Source organism: Barbus barbus (assembly GCF_936440315.1).
Source record: "Barbus barbus genome assembly, chromosome: 31".
NCBI lineage: Eukaryota > Metazoa > Chordata > Actinopteri > Cypriniformes > Cyprinidae > Barbus > Barbus barbus.
This window is the reverse complement of record NC_136759.1, coordinates 8,472,111-8,492,186: the sequence shown is the minus strand read 5'-3', so window position 1 is coordinate 8,492,186 and position 20,076 is coordinate 8,472,111. Positions and strand designations below refer to the sequence as shown.

General features: G+C 42.0%; 1 protein-coding gene across 1 annotated transcript in view; it reads left to right on the top strand.

Moving 5' to 3' along the window:
• col4a4 (collagen, type IV, alpha 4) overlaps positions 1–20,076 on the top strand; it is a gene marked incomplete at its 3' end in the record, with an annotated part of 73,570 nt that overhangs the window by 40,181 nt on the left and 13,313 nt on the right. The window contains exons 20-25 of the mRNA XM_079387430.1: positions 4,318–4,410; positions 16,533–16,595; positions 17,195–17,284; positions 18,716–18,876; positions 18,982–19,054; positions 19,348–19,454. Of these exons, the coding sequence (XP_079243556.1) occupies positions 4,318–4,410; positions 16,533–16,595; positions 17,195–17,284; positions 18,716–18,876; positions 18,982–19,054; positions 19,348–19,454 (587 nt within the window). The remainder of the gene's footprint in view (positions 1–4,317; positions 4,411–16,532; positions 16,596–17,194; positions 17,285–18,715; positions 18,877–18,981; positions 19,055–19,347; positions 19,455–20,076) is intronic.

Sequence of the window (20,076 nt, the reverse complement as noted above, 5' to 3'; positions counted from 1 at the left end):
GATCTGATACCGAAAATTCTGAGTATTTGCCGATACCAATCCAATCCGATATCTGCGCAGTTTTTTTTTAATTGATGTAGCCTAGAATTCCTATACTTCTCTGTGTTGACCTGATCGTCACTCTTTTGTGTGTTAAACACAATCTACATATAGCCTAGATAACTAATAACTTCATTTTAATGAAAAATAACAAATTAAAAATATATATATATAATCATACTCTATGACCAAAATACTATTATAAACTAGGTTAGTGGATAATTCAGCAGCAAAAGATACTCTAGAAAAATCATGGGTGTACAATTTTATAAAACCTAGTGAAACATTTTCATTTTCAATTAAAGTGAATAAGTGTAGGACTAAATCTGGTAAATTGGTACACATTGCTCTTTGTATTGTTGTAAAATACATTCATGAAAGAACAAGCAAATACATTTACATTTACCCATTTAGCAGACGCTTTTAACCAAAGGGATAAAAATGAGGGCATTAGAAGCATTTATACATAAATATATAGGCCTACTATAAAATTAAAAGACATTTATTTGAAATCTATAGCACAGTAATGAAGGCAGCAACATATGATAGATAGGACAGAACAAGAAAGACTATTAATCATCTTTCATTGCGCAAAAGTATTATAAAACGAAAGGCTCCAATACAGAGCGGCACAAAGCACTTATGCATATCCCTTGCGCAGAATGATGCGCTTGAAGCAGAGTTTACCTGAACTTGAATTTAATGACTTAAATATTCATCTGTAACTCAGATTAAACTATAGAACAGCTTCAGAACACTTGAAATATAGTGCACGAAAACTTTATGGTGCTCTATAATGTTTTTTGTGCCTTTTGTGGGACTCAACAATAACACAGAATAGTTTACCACAATATCAGATTTGGATCAGTCTTGCCTGACCAATACCCGATCTGGCAGAAAATGGCCGTATCGGAGCCGATACCGATAAGTATCGGATCGATGCATCCCTAGTTGGTATGATATGGAATATCCCCTGAAGTAATATGGCAGACACATCATTTCTCCAAGTATTATTTTTCATTACAATATTATGGTACTCCGGCAATTCCATCTGGTAAAGACATAAATACTCAAGAGACTACGGTGGCCGAGAGAGCTCAACGCGCTGCAACTTCAGAAAACACATGCAAATAGAAAAAAACACCAGCAAATCAAGAAAACATCTTCATCATTTTGACAGCACATGTGCTGCAAATCCTCAGAACACATGCAAATTAAGAAACGCTGCAAATCCTCAGAACACATGCAAATTAAGAAACGCTGCAAATCCTCAGAACACATGCAAATTAAGAAACGCTGCAAATCCTCACAACACATGCAAATTAAGAAACGCTGCAAATCCTCACAACACATGCAAATTAAGAAACGCTGCAAATGCTCACAACACATGCAAATTAAGAAACGCTGCAAATCCTCACAACACATGCAAATTAAGAAACGCTGCAAATGCTCACAACACATGCCAATTAAGAAACGCTGCAAATGCTCACAACACCAAGGGGCCCTTGCTCTCAAAGATATTTTAGTTTCATTTTTGAATTTGGCCAGCGGTTATGAAAATATGAATAATCATTTCTTTTAATGCAGTGCGCTGTCACTCTCTCTACGTAAAAATCAGTAAAATCATGTAATGTGAATGTCATACAGTCTCGTGCTCGAGAATAAAAAAAAAAAAAAAACGAGTTGAAAGCGTACCGAGCCGCGGAAGAGATTCTGTTTCTCGAGCGCTTTCCGTGAGAGCGATTCGAGACAGAGAGAAACAGGGACAAATGTGTTTCATCCATTTTCAGAGGATGGAGAGTAAGGGATCATTCGTGCAATCACTTGGTTGACCCACTTAAGTGATTACCAGCTTGCGTCGGTTGCTTTTATATTGTGCACATATACTCTGAAAATCATTATTTTATTTTATTGCAACATTTTTTAGTGTTTGTAACCCTGCTCCTATAGGACAGTCGCAACAACTCAGCGTTTGCATTAGCAATAAGTGCAAGCAGATATTTTGCATTCTTTTCTGTTGAGAGCAGTTCTCAGTGCCACTGACTTATTTCTTTGGTCAAATATAGGTTTGTTTCATGTAATCTATAAAACAATAAACCATTTTATTTTATGCAAAGCAAACCAAGTCATCTAAATGAGACGCATCGGTCTTTTGGCAACTATTAAATTTTTTATTTTTACTTCTAAAATCTTGTTAAACAAGTTTAAATGTTGAAGAAATGTTAAAGAAATGTTGTATAGCCTACATGTTTAAACGGTAAAATATGCTGTATTAAGAACTGTATTTGATGAAAATAAAGGCATTTAGGCAAGAAAGAATAAAAAAAAAAAATCTAAATAAATGAAAAACTATAACAAAACGAAACCAACAGCAACTAAATAAAATAATAAAAAAATAAATAATCGTTTTCTAATCAATCTCAGCATGCCTTAATTGTGTCGCTAGTGGTTTGCGTCAATAATCTTAAATTAAAATGTCTTTGGTCTGAGCTCTGGAAGTGTTCTGTTAATTTAATCTGCTAAACTTTCATTACTAAAACTAAAATCAAAACGGAAACTAAACCATATAAAAACTATAGGCTAGAAAACAGTTCACAAAATAAAAACTAAACTAAAATTAACCAAATTCTTAAAAAATAAAAAATATATAAAATGTAAAAAATTTATAGCGAAAATTGAAAGCAATATTACAATAAAAACGAATTTAAAAATGCAAAACTATAATAATCCTGACACAAACGTCTCAGGTTTGTTCAGATTAAGCCCTGAGTACTAATAGCCGTGCACACCAGGGCCCATATTCCTAAAGATTCTAAGAGTCCTTTTAGAGAGCTCCTAATTTAGTTTAAAAATTTCTAACTAGGAGTCTTAGCTTAAAAGTGATTCAGGACCAATCTCAGAGCAACTCTAGAGGAAAAGACAAAAACTTTTATTTTAGTGAGGAGGCGGGGATGACATAGCTGTCATAGCTACCCCTTTGCTAGCTATGACACAGTCTTTTGAAGACTATGATTGGTTTGTTGTCCAAGAAGGAAATAATAGAGCGCTTTTAAGAGCAGGGTTTATTATAAGCCTTCACTTGTAATTTTTCCTGTTTTACCGTACTCTCTCTCTCTCTCTCTCTCTCTCTCTCTCTCGCACACACACACACACATTATATATGTATATATATTCTTTATTTTTTAATATACTTAACGTATTTTATAGGAAATGAACAGCGACATGCTGTAACAGACCCAAATAATCGCTGCTGCATAGTTGCATTTTTCCAGTTGCCAGATATGTTAATGTAGTGATTACGTCCATTTCTGGCGCTATGGCATTTCTGCGCAGTGGCGGAGATGTTAGCATGTCCTTAATAAGATCGCTCACAAACATGATCCCTGCACGATCTAATGTGTAGCGTCTTATTAACTCACTGTCATGCATTGGGTGCAACACATTTCTTCTCCCTCTTCATGTTTCGTCCATTTTCTCTACTGCTAAAGAAACTCTTAAACCCCTTAAAAGTCCTCGTCCGTACTCCTAACAATTTTGGACCTTAAGACCTCTTTTAAGGGTTAAGATGCTTTCTGAATTACTTTTTTCTTTACTAGGATCTTTTCTTTAATTGTAAGAGGAAACACCCACATTTCTAAGAATTTCGTTACTAGGAGCAACTCTTAGCACTAAGATTTTTCATGAATACGGGCCCAGCTGTTTTGCGCTGCTCACTGGAAATTCTCCCAAATCTTACCATGGCCACTTCAGGCTTGTACATTTAATTTGCATTTGCAGCTATAATAGTGGTTATTTATTTATTCTTATTTTATTCTTATTATTATTTTTATTTATTTATTTTTTTACGTTGCAGTAGGGGGAAAAAATTAATAATCAGAAACCATGCTCATGTCTGCCTTTATTTTAATGCAGTTGCATCAATAAACAAATTCTCCAGTCTTTCACGTGCATCTTTAAAATATTTAATTATGAGAGTGAAGTGGGGGCGGCACGGCAGGGTTTTGCCTAGAGCGGCAGTTGAGCTTGCGCTGGCCCTGTGTATACATATATACATATAAATCCATATACGAGATGCATATCTGAGAAAAAATCCATTGCTGGTCAGCGTCACCTAGCGTGCAGGTGTGAATTAGCAGAAGGCGAACAATCATTTCCTGCTCGGTGTGAAAGCACCTTTCATCGGCGATTCGCCTCGCATTTTTGTATCGCGCTCAGTGTGGAAAGGCCTTTAGTGTGTTTTTCTTTCTTTTCTTGATTCTCTTTCTGCTCTGCTTTTAGGTGCAGTGGGTGAATCTGGTTTGCAAGGTCTTAATGGACTCAAAGGAGAAAAGGGTGACCCAGGAAAAATATACGGGTCATACTTAAACTATGGTAATATTTCAGATTTTTTTTATTTTAGCTTACCAAAATATTTTCAATATGTATTTTCCTAGACATTATAATGATTTGAAAGAGTTATTGTATTATTTGTGTGACTGACTTGTTAGGGGCAATAGTAAAAAGCTGGATTTTTTTCTCGTTTTGACCTGAAGGTACATTTTCATCACCATTTTTGGCTTTAAGCATAGATATGAAATTACGTAAATTTTACATTCATAGTCATTAATGGGATTTGAGGAACTAAAAAGCTGTAAGTAGATGTGTGTTTATTCATAATTTTATTCAGAAATCTGCTGTTTTGTCCAAAACACAATAAGTACTGTGTAGAATGGAAAATAATTTTTAAAAATCTTTAATACTTGAAGTGGGGAAATGTGTGTAAGTGTATGTGTATATACAGTGCCCTCCATAAGTATTGGAACAGTAAAGACAAAATTGTTCTGTTGGCTGTGGAGTCAAATATGCAAATATGATTAAAAGATGAATATGAGACAAAACAGAATGTCACATTTTATTATTAGCCGTTTCAACACATACATGTTTTACCAAATAAAAAGAACAGCACTTTTAGAGTTCATCCCACTCATTGATGTGAGCATAAGTATTGGGACAGTTGAACATAAAGCAGATATACAAGATTAAAAGCTATTATTTAGTTGCAGATCCCTTGCACACAATCACAGCAGTGAGTCTGTGACCCATATACATCACCAGACTCTTGGTCTCATCCTTTGAAATACTTTTCCCAGCCTTTAATGCAGCCAATTCCAATTGTTGCTTGTTTTGGGGAGTTTCTGCCTATACTCTCCTCTTCAGCTGGTGAAATTCATGTTCAATCAGATTTAAATCTGGAGATTGACTTGGGCAAGACTTCCCAAGTCTTTCCAACTTCTAAGACTTTCCATTTCTTTGTCCTTATAAATTCCTTGACTGAACTGGCAGGGTGTTTTGGGTCATTGTCCAGATGCAATATGAAGCACTTCCCAATGAATCTGGTGGCATTTTCTTGAATATTGGTAGGCAAGATGGTTTTGTACCCTTCCAAATTCATTCTGCTACTGTCATCATACATTAAGTCATCAGTAAACTTGAGAGGGCCTGATCCAGAGGCAGCCATGCATGCCCATGCCATGACACCACCTCCACCATGCTTTACAGATGAGGCTGTATGCTTGGGATAATTGCAGTTCCCTTTTTTTCTCCACATTTTTGCTTTCCCATCACTTAGATAAAGGTTCATCTTTGTCTCATCAGTCCATAAACACAGTTCCAAAACTCTTCTGGCTCACCTTTGTTCTTTTTTGCAAACTCTAATCTTGCCTTTCTATTTTTGGTGCTGGTCAGAGGTTTGCATCTTGCTGTGTAGCATCTGTAATTCTGTGTCAAAGTCTCCTGAGGACAGTAGATTGTCAGAGCATCACCCCAGCTTTCTGGAAGTTGTTGGTGATTTTACAGACATGTCTTTTAGGGTTCATTTTCACAGCTTTTATGATTTGTCTGTCATCAACTTCTGTTGTTTTCTCAGCCGATCAGGTAGTTGTTGGTTGCTGGTGTCACTGGTGGTTTCCAAACTCTTGATTTCTCCATGCCCTTTGTTTTTGCTAGAGCTCTAACTGACTTCCTCTTTTCTTTTAGCATCCAAATTGCTTGCTTTTCTCTCAAAGTCAGCTCCCTCATCTTCATCCTGGTTTGTGTGTGTCATCATCGAATGCAAGATTCAGAAAACAGAAGCAATGGATATAACTGATACGACACATTCCCTGCTTTTAATATCTGAAGAATTAATGCAACAGGACACAGCTGATCACTTAGAAAGACCTGTGAGGCAACTGTTCCAATACTTATGCTCACATCAGATAGAGAGATGAAACTCTAAAAGTGCTGAACTTCTTAGCTGGTAAAACATCTATGTGTTGAATCACCCAATAATAAAATGTGACATTCTGTAGTTTTGTCTCATATTCACCTTTTAATCATATTTGTAAATGTCTTGACTCCACAGCCAACAGAGCAATTTTGTCTTTACTGTTCCAATACTTTTGGAGGGCACTGTATGTATATATATATATATATATATATTTATATGTGTGTGTGTGTGTATGTGTGTGTGCGTGTGTGTGTGTGTGTATATATATATATATATATATATACACACACACACACACACACCCACACACTTATATATTTATATGTTTGTGTGTGTGTGTGTGTGTGTGTGTATTTATACAGCAGTTCTTTCTGGTTCTCGAATGTGATTGGCTGATGGGTGATTCTATAATTGCGGGTACATTTGGGGTCCGAAGTCATTATTTTTTTCGGCTTTTTTTCAAATGTTTATATTTTTTATTATTTAAATATATTGTTATGAATTAAAAGATGTTATAGTCCATAACAATACAATAATTTATTTAAAAAGTGTCTTAAATAGCTGAAAATCACAATTTATTGTTGTCCGAATTAGTCAGTGTATTTTTTCCATCATGTATTCCACCCTCATTTCCTTTAATAAATCTATTTTACACTAGGTACAAAAAATAGTTTTTCTCAGTGACATTTGGACATCTCCATTGAAACCCATTAAAACTGCTAGTTTTAATCGCAGTGCTGTTTAACTCTAAAATTATGCAATTTTTGTTAATAGGCTTTCATTCTGTTAGCAAGGCTTCAAACTTACATTTTTTACCAGATGGTGCCATTTTTTCAGGTTTGGCCTATAAAGCAAATACTCACTTTATTCCTGTTTTCTGCTGCTGCATATTATAGAGACAATTGGATAAATGATGCAGCTATAATTGTGTTGGTATGAATGTGTGGTATGGAGTGTGGTTTGTATGTGTCATAAAAAACATGTTCACAAATCCAACCCCTGTGTGCACCAGCGGAGTTTTGCTGGCATCTAATGGGGAAAATTTGGTACTGCGCCCAAACAAAATTTTACTGAAAGCTCATTTTTTAAGATATCAACCTTAAATGGCTGCCCCCCTCGGGTGTTGTCGCCACTGCCGATCCGGACCCAGAGCTGACGGCCATGCTTGCCCGGGCAGCCGTGAGTATCGGGCTGGAGGTCAACAGACCGCCCAGTCCCGAGCCCTCGCGGCTGGATGATTGGTTCATCGGCGCAAAACGCGATCAGCGGCCGCACTTTGCCCCGGTGCCTTTCTTCCCGGAGGTGCATGAGGAGCTGACGAAGTCGTGGACGGCCCCTTTCTCGGCCAGAAGCCGCTCGTCTCCCTCCTCCGTCCTCACTACCCTCGATGGCGGGGCGGCCAGGGGGTACGTGGATATTCCCCAGGTGGAGAGAGCGGTTGCGGTGCACCTGTGCCCGCAAAACGCCGCCACCTGGAGGAATCGTCCGCGTCTCCCGTCCAAAGCCTGTAAGCTGACGGCCGCACTCGCCGCCAAGGCCTACAGCGCTGCGGGCCAGGCCGCCTCTGCCCTGCATGCCATGGCCATCCTGCAAGTTCACCAGGCCAAGGCACTAAAACAAATGCACGAGGGTAGTCCCGACCCGGGGTTGATGCAGGAGCTGCGCACGGCGACTGACTTCGCTCTCCGGGCGACGAAAGTCACGGCGCGGTCCCTCGGGAAGGCGATGTCCACGTTAGTGGTCCAAGAGCGCCATCTCTGGCTCAATCTGGCCGAGATGAAGGATGTCGACAAAGTACGCTTTCTCGACGCCTCCATCTCCCAGACGGGGCTATTTGGCGACACTGTCGAGGGTTTTGCCCAGCAATTCTCGGCAGTACAAAAGCAGACGGAGGCAATTCAGCACATCCTCCCTAAACGGCGGGATGCTCCAGCTGCCACCGCTGGCCCAAGGGCCAGGCCCCAGTCTGCTGGTCGCCGTGGGCGCCCTCCTGCGTCCTCCAGAGCTGCTCCGCCCCGTGCTGAGTCGTCACCTAGGCCGGTGCGTCGAGCCTCTCGCAGGAGTGCGGCGCCCCCTGCGCCTCAGCCGGCCGCCAAGTCCTCCAGGAAGACGACAAAGCGGCCCTGACGCGCACAACCCGGAGATGGAGGAATTTGCTCTTTCCCAGGAGACGACGAGGCTAGCGTCGCTCCTTCCCCCGGAGGAGGGCCGGGTGGAGAATCCTGTGTTTTCTTTTCTTTCTGTTCCGCCACTGGCTCAAGGGCCAGTGGTACCCACATTGTCAAAGAAAGAGCAATTTCCCTTCCCTCCGGGTTCCCAGGTCTGCGGGCTGACAGTGTGCGACGCAATGCCTCCTCACTCTCACCCGAGACCCATATTGCCAGTGGCCAAGAGAGTGCGGTCTGGGGACGCGATGCCTCCCCGCGCACCTCTAGCCAGTCCCCCCGGGGACTTAGGGAGTTTTGTGGGGATGAGTCAGAACGCACTGCCTTCTGTTCCATCCAACCTTACTCCCCCTCGCTGCACCACTGCGGGCACGTTGATTGGGCCTTTGGTGCCGCTTGCACGGTATCTGGGGGCGTGGCTTGCGCTACCCAGCCCGTCTCGCTGGCTCATTCGCACAGTTCGACTCGGCTATGCGATTCAGTTCGCCAGGCGGCCGCCCAGGTTCAGCGGCATCCTCGAGACTTCGGTGGCAGTCCGAGATGCACCTGTCCTGCGCGAGGAGATTGCTGTCCTTCTGGCAAAGGGTGCAATCGAGCCGGTCCCTCCAGCCGAGATGAGGCAGGGGTTTTACAGCCCCTACTTCATCGTGCCCAAGAAAGGCGGTGGCCTTCGGCCAATCCTGGACCTGCGAGTCTTGAATCGGGCCCTACACAAGCTCCCGTTCAAGATGTTGACGCAGATGAGTTCACTCCGTGGATTGGTTTGCAGCGATCGACCTGAAGGACTCTTACTCTCATGTCTCGATTCGCCCTCGACACAGGCCGTTCCTACGGTTTGCGTTCGAGGGGCGGGCATGGCAGTACAGGGTCCTCCCCTTCGGGCTCTCCCTGTCTCCCCGTGCCTTCACGAAGGTGGCGGAGGGCGCCCTTGCCCCGTTACGGGAAGTGGGCGTCAGGATCCTCAACTATCTCGATGATTGGCTCATCCTGGCCCGATCGCGAGAACAGTTGGGTGGTCACAGGGACCTGGTGCTCCGGCACCTCAGCCAGTTGGGGCTTCGGGTCAACTGGGAAAAGAGCAAGCTCTCCCCTGTGCAGAGAATCTCTTTTCTCGGTGTGGAGTTAGACTCTGTGAGTATGATGGCACGTCTCTCGGACGAGCGTGCCCAATCAGTGCTGAACTGCCTGAGTTCCTTCAGAGGCAGGACAGTGGTTCCGCTGAAACAGTTTCAGCAGCTCCTGGGGCATATGGCATCCGTAGCCACAGTCACGCCGCTCGGGTTGCTTCATATGAGACCACTTCAGCACTGGTTACACTCACGGGTCCCGAGATGGGCATGGCGCCGCGGGACACGTCGTGTCACCATCACGCTATCGTGTCGCCGCTCTTTCAGCCCCTGGTCGGACCTTGCCTTCCTACGGGCCGGGGTGCCCTTAGGACAAGTGTCCCGGCATGTTGTTGTCACAACAGATGCCTCCAGCATGGGCTGGGGCGCTACATGCAACGGGCAGGCAGCCTCGGGGCTCTGGATGGGGCCTCGACTGCTTTGGCACTTCAACTGCCTAGAGCTGTTGGCAGTGCATCTGGCCTTAAAGCAGTTCCGGCCACTGCTCCTAGGCCAGCACGTGTTGGTCCGCACGGACAACACTGCGGCTGTTTCGTACATCAACCGGCAGGGAGGTCTACGATCACGCCGCATGTCACAGCTCGCCCGCCATCTCCTCCTCTGGAGTCAGTCACAGCTCAAATCGCTGCGCGCCGTCCACATTCCGGGGGAGCTCAATCGTGCAGCCGACGCGCTCTCACGACAGCTCACTTCCCCGGAGAATGGCGACTCCATCCCGAGACGATCCGGCTGATTTGGAGTCGATTCGGGGAAGCTCAGGTAGACCTGTTTGCTTCCCGCAAGTCCTCCCACTGCCAGCTGTATTCCCCCTGGCCGAGGCCCCCCCCGGCACGGACGCACTGGCACACAGCTGGCCTCGGGCTCTGCGCAAGTATGCGTTTCCCCCAGTGAGCCTGATCGCACAGACACTGTGCAAGGTCAGGGAGGACGAGGAGCAGGTCTTGTTGGTTGCGCCATATTGGCCCACCCGGACCTGATTTCCGGAACTCACCCTCCTCGCGACAGCCCCTCCCTGGCACATCCCTCTGAGGAAGGACCTTCTTTCTCAGGGGCTCGGCACCATACGGCACCCGCGTCCGGCTCTGTGGAACCGCCATGTGCAGCTCCTGGATGGGACGCGGCAGACTTGAGTGGCCTGCCACAGGCTGAAGTGGAGTCTGTTCGCGGACTGGTGTTCTTCTCGGCGGGAGGACCCTCGAAGATGCACGATTGGAGTGGTGCTTTCTTTCCTGCAAGAGAGGTTGGAGCGTGGGCTGTCGCCCTCCACCTTGAAAGTGTACGTGGCTGCTATTGCGGCCCATCACGATGCAGTGGACGGCCGGTCCCTGGGGAAGCACGATCTCATCGTGAGGTTCCTGAGGGGTGCCAGAAGGTTAAATCCTCCTAGGCCACCCCTGATGCCCTCCTGGGATCTCTCTATTGTCCTGGCTGGACTTCAGAGAGGTCCCTTTGAGCCGCTGGACTCAGTCGAGCTGAAATTCCTGTCGGCCAAGACAGCGCTCCTGACCGCGCTCACTTCCATCAAGAGGGTCGGGGACCTTCAAGCATTTTCGGTAAGCGAAGAGTGCCTTGTGTTTGGGCCGGCCTACTCTCACGTTGTCCTGAGACCCCGGCCTGGATACGTGCCTAAGGTTCCCACTACGCCTTTCCGCGATCAGGTGGTGAACCTGCAAGCACTGCCCTCGGAGGAGGCAGACCCAGCCTTGGCGTTGCTGTGTCCCGTAAGAGCGCTGCGCATATACGTGGACCGCACCCGGAGCTTCAGAAGCTCTGAGCAGCTCTTTGTCTGCCACGGAGGTCAGCAGAAAGGGAAGGCTGTCTCCAAGCAGAGGTTGGCCCACTGGATAGTGGATGCCATCGCCTTGACGTACCAATCCCAAGGCGAGCCGTGCCCCCTCAGGGTGAGGGCTCACTCCACACGGAGTGTTGCCTCCTCCTATGCGCTGGCGCACGGCGCCTCTTTGGCAGACATCTGTAGAGCTGCGGGCTGGGCGACACCGAACACCTTCGCGAGATTTTACAGTCTCCGCGTTGAGCCAGTCTCTTCCCGTGTGTTGGGTAACAGGTAAGTGGCGGGAAGAGTTGGCCGGTGTCACGCTTGCTGCGCCATTCCCCCCTACCCGGGGATACGAGCGCCTATTCTCTCCTCCAGTTAGTTCCCCGGACGGCGAACCCTGGCGGAGTTCCTCCAGCACCCCCGGCAGTCAGGCTGGGCGGAGCAGTCTGACGCCAGGCCCAGTACCGGTGTTAGCTTGCCCGGGTCTCCGGTCAGCCCCTGTACTCGGCTAGGTGCCCGTGTGGCTTGATTCCCTTCGGGTGATCCCACATGTGTATTCATCCACGGTACGGTTTCCCTCACGGTAAACCCGTGTCTTCCCTTTGACAGAGCTCTGTCAGACCCTGCTGGCAGCCTTCCTCCCTTCTCCTAGGTAGGATCTGCCCCAGGGTCCAGGCGTATGTAGCACTGCCCCAGGCTTGGGCCAGTCCATACCAGTGTCTCCACACGTTACCTCCCTTCGGGCAGGGTGTGGCCTCCGTAGCGCCCTTCTCCGGAAGGCTCGCTTCCCCGTCGTTACTGCCGGGCTGTAACAACAAACAGGAAAGACTTGAAGCAGTCTTTCATAGAAGGTCAAAATCCCTTCCGATTTCTGGGGAAAGGAACAGCGGCTTGGCTATCTCCAGCAGCAATGTACTCAGTGGTCCCTGCGGGCACCAAGGTTAGCGAATTTGCGCTGGGGCGACGGGAAGGTTGCGACCTTCGCATCGCATTTGTCTGTCACGCGCTAGCTTGTCAACATCTGCATGCCACAAGGTCGTGACGGGGTTCAGGTTATGGCGCTTTCCATAGACCCCTAATGTCGTCACGACATAACTCGTAGTGACCGACAGATAGGGAACGTCTCGGTTACGTACGTAACCCTCGTTCCCTGATGGAGGGAACGGAGACGTTATGTCCCCATGCCACAATCTTGAACCATCGCTGGTTGCCAGGGACACGTTCTCGGCTCCTCAGCGGAAAACCTGATGAGTGGATGCACCTGTCGCCCTTTTATACCCGTATGCACGGGGAGTGGCTCAGGTATGCAAAATCCACTAGCCAAATTTCATTGGCGTTTTCTCTTATCAGAGGCAGTCGGGGCTCTCAAGTAAATCCCCTAATGTCGTCACGACATAACGTCTCCGTTCCCTCCATCAGGGAACGAGGGTTACGTACGTAACCGAGACGTTTTTCAGTGGCAGCAGAAAATATGACAAAAACTTTTGGGTGAAACTTTACTTTTTTCATAGTTTTATTACTTGTAAAAAAAAACTTGAAACAATTTTAAATAAGCATACATTTTTGTACAGTTTATTTTTGTTTAACTTTATTAATAAAATAATGTGTTTTTTAATTGGCATGTTTTTGTGTTTTGCTTTGGTACCAAGAACCATGGATTTTCACTAGTATTGGTACCGAATACAGAAATTTTGGTACCATGACAACACTTACAGTGCACAGCATAAATGAGTACACCCCCTCTAAAACTTAACAAATTCAGCAATTACTCTTTACTTAGATGACATGTTAGGGTTCGTTGGAGATATAATGTTCCAACAAGCCTGCTTGATCAATTACCAAAGAAGAATGTCTAAATTATTCAGCAAAATAAGATTTTCTTATCGAACTGATAAAATGTTGTGTTGCAAAAATGAGTACACCCTCCTGAAAATTACTTTTAAAAAAATACAAAAAAACGTGTATAGGTTTAAGGCTATTTTTGATCAACAGGTTGAACATATTGAACCAAAACTTTTAAAGACAAGTAATTTCCTGACAAGTGTTATATATCCCACTGAATACTCAGACTTAATGCTGGCAGCAGTGGAACCACTTGGGAGAGAACTGCCAGGTGATTTATTTCTTAGCATAAAAGAGGACAATGTTACAAGAGGAATACCAAATTATTGTTTTAAGTGTGAAAATATAGCAGAAGTAGCACTGACATTCAAAAACAATGGACTTGTGACAAGGCTCCTGAAATAATCAGGTCTTCGTTTTGTTTTCATTTAGTGATGAGCGAATTTCTGCTAGTAAAATAGCAGGAGAAATTACATGCAAGTGTCTCAGAGCTGGCAAAAGCTATGAAAAGAGTGACACTTTATCTCACAGAGTGTGACGCAGCCTGCAGAAGTGACATGCATGGTTGTTGTCCCCACTAGAATCACCTACTGTAGTCAAAGCAAAATAAACTCATTTAACCTCTTCCAAGGCCCATATTTACAAAATAGAGACTTCTGGGTATCCATACTCTGGCCTCAAGAGACCAAGTCAATCCTTTCGGATCCAAAAGCATCCAAAATGTTCTAGTGTTGCTAGAGGAGAAGCGAGAAGTGCTTGGTACCCACAGTGACGTTCAGTAGTAGTAAAGCTTTTATATAGGGATGAATGAGTCCCGAAGGTGTAAGGGAGTTGTGCTTTATCAATGCTGTCATGAATTCACACACCACTCTATGATGTAATACAAAAACTTGAAACAGAAGCGGCTACCCTCCCCTCATTCCCTGCATTATTGGGCAGTTTTCAGCATGACAATGGAGATATTCATTCTCCCAAGGTGAAAATCCTTCAGTGGACATGTATTTCACTCAATCTTATCATTCTTGAGCAGATGTGGGGGATTCTGTAGAGACGAGCTGAGCAAAACTCCATTAAAGACCAGAGCATTCAAGGAGGTCGTCCTCCAGGAGGACAGATGTGAAAATTCTCGTCACCAAACACCAATGACTTGTACATAAGTGTACTATCATTTTTGACACGTCCAAAACTGTTGCAACAGAGATGGAAATACAATTTTTAAATGCATGAATTATGTTTCCATCTTTGTTGCCACAGTTTTGTTAGTGCCTTTTCTGTTCTAAAGAAGGGGGTGTCCCAACACTTTTTTCCTTATAGTGTATATACAAGTCATTGGTGTTTGGTGGTGAGTTTTTGGCTCAAGGTCTGCATATAAAGTCACACCAGAGGTGTTCAGCTGGGATCAGGACTTGGCTTTCTGCAGACCAGTCAAGTTCTTCCACACTGACTGAATCAATCATGTCTTTTTGAACCATGCCTTATACACAGAGGCACTGTCATGTCAGAATAAAAAAGGGTTCTGTCCAAACTGTTGCTATAAAATTAGAAGCACACAATTCCCTAGAATATCATTATATGCTTTAACATTAAGATTTGTACTCATAGAAATGACTAAAGTAATCATGTTCATTAGGAGGGGGTGACCCAATACTTTTGGCAATATAGAGTATTTTGTTGTTTTTATTAAGTATATGTTTAATACATTTGAATTTTACCATCTTTCCATGAAATATATTAGTGATCATTAAGAAAATATATATTTTATATTTATTCAGAGGGGGTGTACTCATTTATGCTGTGCACTGTATATATTTACTTATATATTTAATTAAATATGGACCAATATATACATACATGCATACATATTTATGTATGTGTGTGTATGTATATTGGTCCATATATAAATAAGTATATAATTGGTCTTGTATGCAGATTTTCTGCTCAAGAAACCAGTTTGTTATACATTTGTTTTAGGATTATTTAATGAATAGAATGTTCAAAGAGCAGCATTTATTTACCATTAGAAATGTATTTTCTGATGCCTTTAATCAACTTTATCCCCCTGGGGTCTGAGGGTGTTTTTGGGGCCTGGAGAACTTTTGACATGCCCTGACATTTGTGCTTTTTTCAGTTGCTTATAAAACTATAAAAGTCTAATAAATAAAACTATAAAAGTCTAGTAAACAGCACAAACTGGGCTACAATAATATGTTAGCAGCATTTATGTACATGATTGTGTTTTTGAGAAAGCAACGTTTATGCGTGGTTAGTGAAAAACTACAATTTAGAAGTCACTGAAATAAGACCATAAAGTGCATACAGAACAGTTGTTCACAAGACTTTTGAGAACTGGATCTTGTAGCCTAGAATTTTTGCTTCAAAATTATGTGAAAATCATCTTGTTTATTTGCTCACAGAAAATAATATATTGATTTAAATATTTAAAGACATGTTTTGTGATAGAAAGCGTATATGCGAGGGAGTGGCAATGGCCTTAAATATTAAGTGATTTTCACCTGAGAGACAAAGGGCCCTCCCCTAATGGCCCCATAATGGCCCATCAGTGTGACTGTGACTTTGAGGCAGGTAAGAGAGAATGTGAGGAGATTGAAAAAATGGGTTTTTAAAATTATTTGTATTTTATTTACAACACAGTATAATCAAAACATACATAATGAAGGTCAAAGAAACATTATTGTGCACACTGATCTACCACAGAGATGTGAACAGACTTTGAGTCATTCCTGCAACAGATTCTGTTCAACAAGTGAAACAAGTAAATCATACCTGATATTTACGTGTTATTAAAGTGTTTCTGCTACTTCCCATGCATTCAAGAAGAAAATAACAGTAGTCAAGGATCTTGTTTTACCATAGAATATCAGTGTAGTTGAACTTCTGATGTTGGTGCAGTGCTCTCAAAGGAAAACAGTTTGAAGAGACTGAAAGTCAGCAGGATTCATCATCTGTGGTGCAGGTATCTGATTCAATAAAATACAAACAACCAAAAAAAAAAAAAAAAAGAGCATGTTTATATCAGGAGCATAATTTTATTGACGCGTTTCTAAAAGCAGTCCGCAGAGACGGAGAAGACGGAGAGCGCACCCTGTTTGTTTTCTTTATTCTTCAAAACCACAAAGTTTAGTTGTTGTTATTATGAGTGTATACAAATAAAAGTAGACCCTGTACAGATTCGAATGGTGTATTGCTATAAAATTTGTACTGTACTGTACTGTTTTCTCACTCTTCCAATTTAAATGTCAAAATCGAGAGAGAATAATAGATTTTTTTATAGTTTTGTAATATAGTTTAGTAACCTGTAATCTATCTTCCTCTAGGGGAACCTGGAAAACGTGGCCTTCCTGGACCCAAAGGACAAAAAGGAATTCCTGGTAATGCTGGTGAGTGGATGTGGATTTTTCCCCATCGAATTGTTACATTTTCTATTGTCTGTCTTAACCAACCCTGACAAATTGATGTGATTGAGTCACATCAAAGTATCTGTAAATACCTGTATAAAATGCATGTTAGAGAGAGACAAGAAATGAAAACCATTAGTCTTTATAATTAGACATTTAAGTGTTTACTTAATTGTCATTTTCATTTGTTATTAATAAAACATTTTGCATGTTTAGCGTAGTTACACTAACCTATGTCTCATTTTGTAGACATTATTGATAATGTCGATGTGTGTGTGTATCATCACTGAAGTTATTGTATGTTCTTCAAGCATGTCATCCTTCTTTGTTTGCCTGCTTACATGTTGTCTTTGTGTGTATGTCCGTCCTGTTACGGTGTCAACATTTGTCTCGTCATGTGTTTCGAGTGAACAGCTTGCGGTGAGCACAATGTTTTGACTGTCACATGCTACATACATTTATCTAATACCTTTATACATGTAACATAATACTTAGATACATAAGCCATGCAATTTTAAGAGCTATCATTCTAAAGAAATACAGCTAATACATTGTGATGAGAGTATCTGTCTGTGGGACAGGTTACTACTGCCTGCCTGGTGAGCGTGGAGATCCTGGACAGGTTGGAAATAGAGGGCCTTCTGGATTAAAAGGTGTTCAGGGGAGAAAAGGTGAGTTTTTATACATTGACATATAATCTTATCGGGGTGTCTATTTACACTAACTCTGCCCACCAATGTGTGGGGTAGTCAACAATACAAAAGATGCTTGTCAAACATCAGTTCCAGTGGCGTAGATGGTAAGGCGTGTGCTTTTTGATGCGATCAACCCAAGTTCGAATACGTCTTTTGCCGAACTATTTTTCTCCCTTTTCAAATCTCATATCAAAACGGAAATGCATTTATTTTAAATAAAAATTAAGGAAATAATCAAAAAGTTGAAAATAAAGTATCAGGTAGGGTTTAGGGTAGGTGTAGTGATGGCTTTATTGTCTCAATAAGGTGGCATCCATTATTATAATTTACACTCAATATGTCATTATTGCATACTGTTTTATAATGAACTACAATACTGAGGTGCAGATAATTGCCACTATTTGCAATAAGTATTATAAATAGAAGAAAATCTTCCTATTTTAACATAGTGTAAATAGAATTTATAGCTAAGAAAATATGCTATTTCCACTTAATATAAATAGCATCTATTGCTATTTACACTTAGTGCAAATAGCCGATACCTAATCTTATATTTATATAAAGATTTATAATATAAATGTGTGAAAATCATTCCATTAGATTCAAAATAGCAAACCAAGTGATATTTCTTTTTAAGAAATTAATGCTTCAATACATTGATCAAACGTGACAGTAAAGACATAATGTTACAAAAGATTTCTATTTTTAATAAAGGCTGTTTTTTATTCAATTTGAATCAATGAATTCTGGAAAAAAAAGCTTTTTTACCGATTACCGTTTCCACAAAAATAAGCAGCTGTTTAAAAAATTTGATAAGAAATGTTTCTTGAGCAGCAAATCAGCATATTAGATTTCTGAAGGATCATGTGACACTGAAGACTTGAGTAATGACTGCTGAGAAATCAAATTTGGCATCACAGGAATAAATTAGATTTTAAAATGTATAAAAATAAAAAAATCTAAACTATTTTAAATTGTAATATTATTTCATAATACTAATTAATATTACACAATACTGAAATAACTGCAGCATGAGAGACGTATTTCAAAACCATTAAAAATTCTTACCCAAAACCTTTGTCAGTTAAACCAGAAAGAGTATATTTTTTGAACAGTACATATTTTGTTGTCAAACGTTACTGTAAATGTTTTGCTTAAAATATGTGTGCTTTTTTATATATATTTTATGTAATATAATATTTATCATACATTTTTAGATGTGACTTAATTGTCCATATACTTTTTTGTGCGTATTTATCTGGTGCTGTCCATGGTGCTGATTGCTTTTGGTTATTTTGTAAGGTTATGTGTAGTGTGTATCAGTGTCCATTAGGACGCGGCAAAGAGCGCATCTTTTCTTACCCAAGTATGAGCCCATGTGCTTATATTCTTTGTGTTTCATTTCAGGTCCTGATGGGGGATGTGCATGTGAAACCCCTGGTGATCTACCTGGTGATCCTGGCCCCCCAGGCCCTCCGGGTGTCCCTGGTGATCCAGGACAAAAAGGCTTCCAGGGCCCTCGTGGTGATATCGGACCTAGAGGAGAGATGGGTGGGAGAGGTGTAAATGTACGTAAACCTGGTTGAAATTCAAAACATTTGTATTGTGCTTGTGAGTGTAATTAATCTTTTTGTGTGTGTGTGTGTGTGTGTGTGTGTCTTGTTGTTTCTCAGGGTCCCACAGGCTTTGTAGGTATCAGAGGGCTTAAAGGAAAGAAAGGAGAGGTTATGGCGATCTACAAAAAGGGTGAAGCATATTTGCAGTTAATGGATTTTATAGATTTTTTGGACATTTTAAGACTCACCCAAAATGGTCTAACCTCTAAGAATAGGTCCTATATTATAATACTGCATAAACTGATATGATGTTAAATGCCTGATAAGGAAACTATAATGCAGTTTATTTATCACTGAGCCTTATGTCAGAATTGTGATTTAAAGTTTTATATTTATTCTGATTTTTTCCTAAATTACCTATCAAATCTGTCATCTTTATTTTACATACAAACTGACATCAGAACTTTTTGCATTATTTTAAAGGGGAGAAAGGTGACATTGGACCTGTTGGACCATGTGGAAAACCAGGGTATAATGGGAGGAAAGGGGATGATGGGAAGATAGGTGCTCCTGGAGATCCTGGGTCTCTGGTAAGATATTTAAACAATTATAAAATTAAATTTTAAAAAAGTCATAGATAGTTGTGCAGTAGTACAGACAGAGTGTATAAACGATATTAGTGATATATTAATTGCGCAGTGTGAGATTCATCGGTCATAACAGAACTTTGTGAGATCGCGATGAACAAAGAGTGATAGCTTTCAGCCACACACACGTTGCAAAGTTTCGGGAATGACATCTGCATATTTATGCGGGATTCGCTCTCGAGGTAGCAGTGTTTGACATAGCGATGATAACCATAGCAATAGATGGGACAAAATATGTGAAAATGTGCATTAAGACTAGAGCACCCTGACTAATTTCAGAAGCACTGAACTACATACAAAACAACAAAATACAAATGCACTAAATAAAATAATTTAATAAATGCATATTTACAATTTAAGCACTTAACTAAAATAAGTATTAATAAAATAAATAACTAGAGAAGGCTGAATATAATCAGCTTGCCTCCATTTAGTGAGAAAAGCCTACTCTTCACCTGAATTAGAAAAAAAGCTCCTCTGGTCTTCAGTGATGCGAGGGCAACGTTTGAGCATACACGTAATATCTGAGCGAGAGCGAAGCCAATTCATAAAAGAACAATGTATA